This window comes from Gavialis gangeticus, unplaced genomic scaffold, assembly GCF_001723915.1.
Source record: "Gavialis gangeticus isolate Ggan-Ray unplaced genomic scaffold, GavGan_comp1, whole genome shotgun sequence".
In the NCBI taxonomy this organism is placed as follows: domain Eukaryota; kingdom Metazoa; phylum Chordata; order Crocodylia; family Gavialidae; genus Gavialis; species Gavialis gangeticus.
In genome coordinates, this window is record NW_017729034.1 from 49050950 (window position 1) to 49054621 (window position 3672).

The 3672-nt window shown below is 37.1% G+C and overlaps 1 protein-coding gene across 1 annotated transcript in view; it reads right to left on the reverse strand.

Moving 5' to 3' along the window:
* The window catches only part of RYR2 (ryanodine receptor 2), a 784157-nt gene that overhangs the window by 74423 nt on the left and 706062 nt on the right, over positions 1-3672 (reverse strand). Inside the window, exons 97-98 of the mRNA XM_019526720.1 lie at positions 2217-2259; positions 883-1016 (exon numbers count right to left, since the gene is read on the reverse strand). Of these exons, the coding sequence (XP_019382265.1) occupies positions 883-1016; positions 2217-2259 (177 nt within the window). The remainder of the gene's footprint in view (positions 1-882; positions 1017-2216; positions 2260-3672) is intronic.

A 3672-nucleotide genomic window follows, 5' to 3' on the forward strand; every position in this document is an offset into this window, starting at 1 on the left:
GACTAATCAACATTAAAGCACATGTGTAGACACATCCTATGTTTGCCCTTTTCCAGCCATCCAGGACCTCACCTGACCTTCACAAGTTCTCAAAGATGATAGCCAATGGATCCGCAATTACGTCAGCCAATTTCTTCAGTACTCAGAATAAAATTACTCTGGTTATTTCACTGTCTAGAAGCTTGGCTTTTCCACATACTTCTGTCTATCTTTCAAACAGAAGGAAAGTATGTACTTTAGACAAAACAAGTTAGGAAATATTTCAAAGATTAGACATCTAATTTCTTAACATTATGCTACACTTATGACAGCATCTAATACCATCATACAAGGTTTTTAAAAGTGGAATATATGGTGAGCATATAGCGAGTAATTTTTTTTTTGGCTGATTCAGACATAATGGACCATCAAAGGAAAATAATGGAATTCTTGGCCCTGTTATCACTATGATTCATTGCATCTCTGGGAATATTGTTCACTCAGGCATTAACATAACAAAATAAGTCCATAGCTATAAGGTGAAATGCAATCTTGTGAATCATGAATGACTGGTGCCTCCTGAATCTGGCGAGGCACCTGCAGAAGCTGCCAATGGCAGCAGCCCTGTGGGCGGGGGGGGGCACCGGCCCTACCAACAGCATCAGTGTCAGTCATTGGGGGGCACGTGCACCCCCCTGCACCCCCTACCAGTTGCTTAGGTGTGAATTCCGTATGCTACATCTCTTTACATCTCTGTCTGCTCTTCATTACATTTTCTACAACATAAAATCAAGAACACATTTCTGAATAATGGTTTAAGAACAGCCATGATGCTCAAAGCTGAATGATAATATTTAAATCCTTGATCTTAACAGATAAAAAAAAATGGAAGGAGGTACATACACAGCAGATAAGGAGCTATCTTTCTTTGGTTTCTTTTTTTCTCTGGCATCACTAAAATCCAGAGCAGCTTTGTCCATTCCTAGCAACTCGCTGATTCTGTCACGGCCATAAAACTCACCATACTTATCCATAACCTAAAAGATAAGAAGTATATAATTCAATAGAGTCAGGTGGGGAGAAATATGGTGACTTGTTCCTTACTCTGATTTCTTTTTAAGAATAAACTTATCTTGCAGTTAATTGCTCTACTTGTATTTAGTAAAGCTGGTTATTATACCTAAAACATTTGGAATATGTTTAAGAAAAAGGAATACCTTTTATGTAAGAATGTACATGAAAAAATGTTGCTTTTTTAACTAACTCTAATATTTAATTTTATAAACACATTTTAATGAAACAGGTATAATATAGAAAATATATATCATAACAATAGAATATATAACAACATATATAAATAAAAGGAAACAACATATTTTATTAGAAACAGTTACTGATTTAGATGAATCCATATAACATCCCAAAGTATCAGTCCACTGTCCTTAATAATGGTCTAGAGCTTTCATGAATGCCCCATAACCTGAAGTAAATTTTCAAAACTCTGATTTCTTTGACATCAGCAGAGATGGAATGATAAGCTGGACTGAAAGAGGAGTTAAATCTATCCCAGCAATATTAGCCGTCCTTTTTTGGTGTTTACCAAATTGCCTAGAAAGATTTTTTTGTAGTAAATAATAAAATATTTAGGAAGATCAATTTCATTACAGGGAATTTGGGAAGACTGACAATGATGTTTACAAGAAACTAATTCCAGCATTCATAATGAAGGCATTACCATTACTCTGTAATATTTTCTATCTTAAATGGCAAATCTTCTCTAAACAGGGGTGTGTATGACTACACAGAAGAGTACACACATACCCACACATGCATATAATTTAATATATAGAATGCATGCAACTATGTATATGTGTGGGTATATATACACACATCATACTTACGTGCCAAGATTTCATAGGTATGTGCTGAATACATGCATTTTATGAAAGAATTCAAACAAGCTGTCTCTAAATTACATTTAAAAATCTTAAAATCAAATCCTAATATATGCATTCATAAGTACAGATGTGTGTGTGGGTATGTGTGTAGTTGCATACACAAATAAGGTAAGTAATTTGAACTGGTATAAATTGGTAAATACGATAATGAATAATTTATATCCAGATAAAGTTCAAGGAATTATGCCATTCTGTAGTATACCAAATATTAAAACAAAACTAAAAAAAAAAACCAGCCTAAACTGCAAAGTCTACTAAAATGTTTTTAAAAAGTATTACCTTTCTTTTAACAAATTTGTCCCAATAGTTGTTAGGAAATGACCTGAAAAATTTAGATAAGAAATGATACTTTAGAACAACGTTCTCAACCTTTTTAGACTCAAGGCACCCCTCATTAAACTAACCATCTGGAAAAGGGAATTGGCAAGAGGGGCAGGCAGCAGGAATGACAGGCATAGGCACAGTGGGGGCAGGCAGGGAAGCAAGGCATGGGGGTCTGGCCCCTTGCCCTTCACTGCTGCTTTCCCTGAACAGCTGTGATGGGGCTGTGGATTTAAACTGGTTCTCCAATAATTAGATTACCTACATGGAAAATGATAGCAAATTTAAAATGTTTTTAAATTCAAAGTCGCCTGCATTTTGGATAAATATGGTATTATTACTGATTAGTGGTGGTAGTAGTAATGGGTGCCCATACACATGCTCTGATGCGTTCTAATTAGAACACTCTAGCATTGCTGCAGCATCTAAAATGGTCTGTGGAGTGCTGTAACTAAAGCTCATCAAATGAGCTTTAGTTAGAACATCCTGGGGCCATTTTTAAATGTGCAGGGGCTTAATACATGTGATATTGTGCTGCTTTAACTCGAGCAGCTCTCTGGGAACCACTCTAATTAAAACACCCCCACCCCTGAGCTTGTGTATAGGGACCCAATGATGTCAGTAGTAATATTACTGTAGTTCCTATCACCATTGCCCTGGATCTCACTGGGGTAGGCACTATACAAACACTGAATAAAAAAACAGTTCCTGTCCCAGTGGGCTAAACTCTTTGACTGAAAAAAAAAACAGATGGATACAGACACAGGGGGATGTAGTGAGAACTAATGAAACAATACTGGTAAGCATAATGGAGAGTTGCATCAGTGCACTACTGCAACAGCATTTTTTTTCATAGCTACTAGTAAAAGGAAGAGTTTTGAAGAGGGGCTGAAGGAGGGTAATGAGGTTACGTTGTGGATGTTTACAGTTGAATTCTTCCAAGCATGAAGGGCTACATGTCAGAAAAAATTAAAGATGCTTGTTTGAAAAATCTAACAAGCAGGTAACAGGGATAAATTGTGGGCCAACTGGAGATGGAAGTTGACAGTCTGATACTGAATGAAAGAAGACAGATGAGATTGGGATAGACTATGGAAAAAATTAAACCATGGGGCAAAGAAAATGATGGAGGTTTAAGATAGTGACCAGCATCTGTGGGACAACACAGAGACACTGAGTCAGTGCTGACAGGCCAGTGTGTTTCTCCTTGTCAGAGATGGGCTTGATTGGGCTGAGGAGGATTTGTATCTTAATCTTTCCTTTCCAGGTGTTTTGAAACTAGGATATATATATGTAGTCGTATTATTGATTTTGCCTTTGGCTGCTCTGTGTGCGTTCTGTCTTTGGAGAATGAATAACTATAGCAGGCTCTGAGTAGCTGGGGGCCACAGACCATGCCACATGCCCCCTCTTC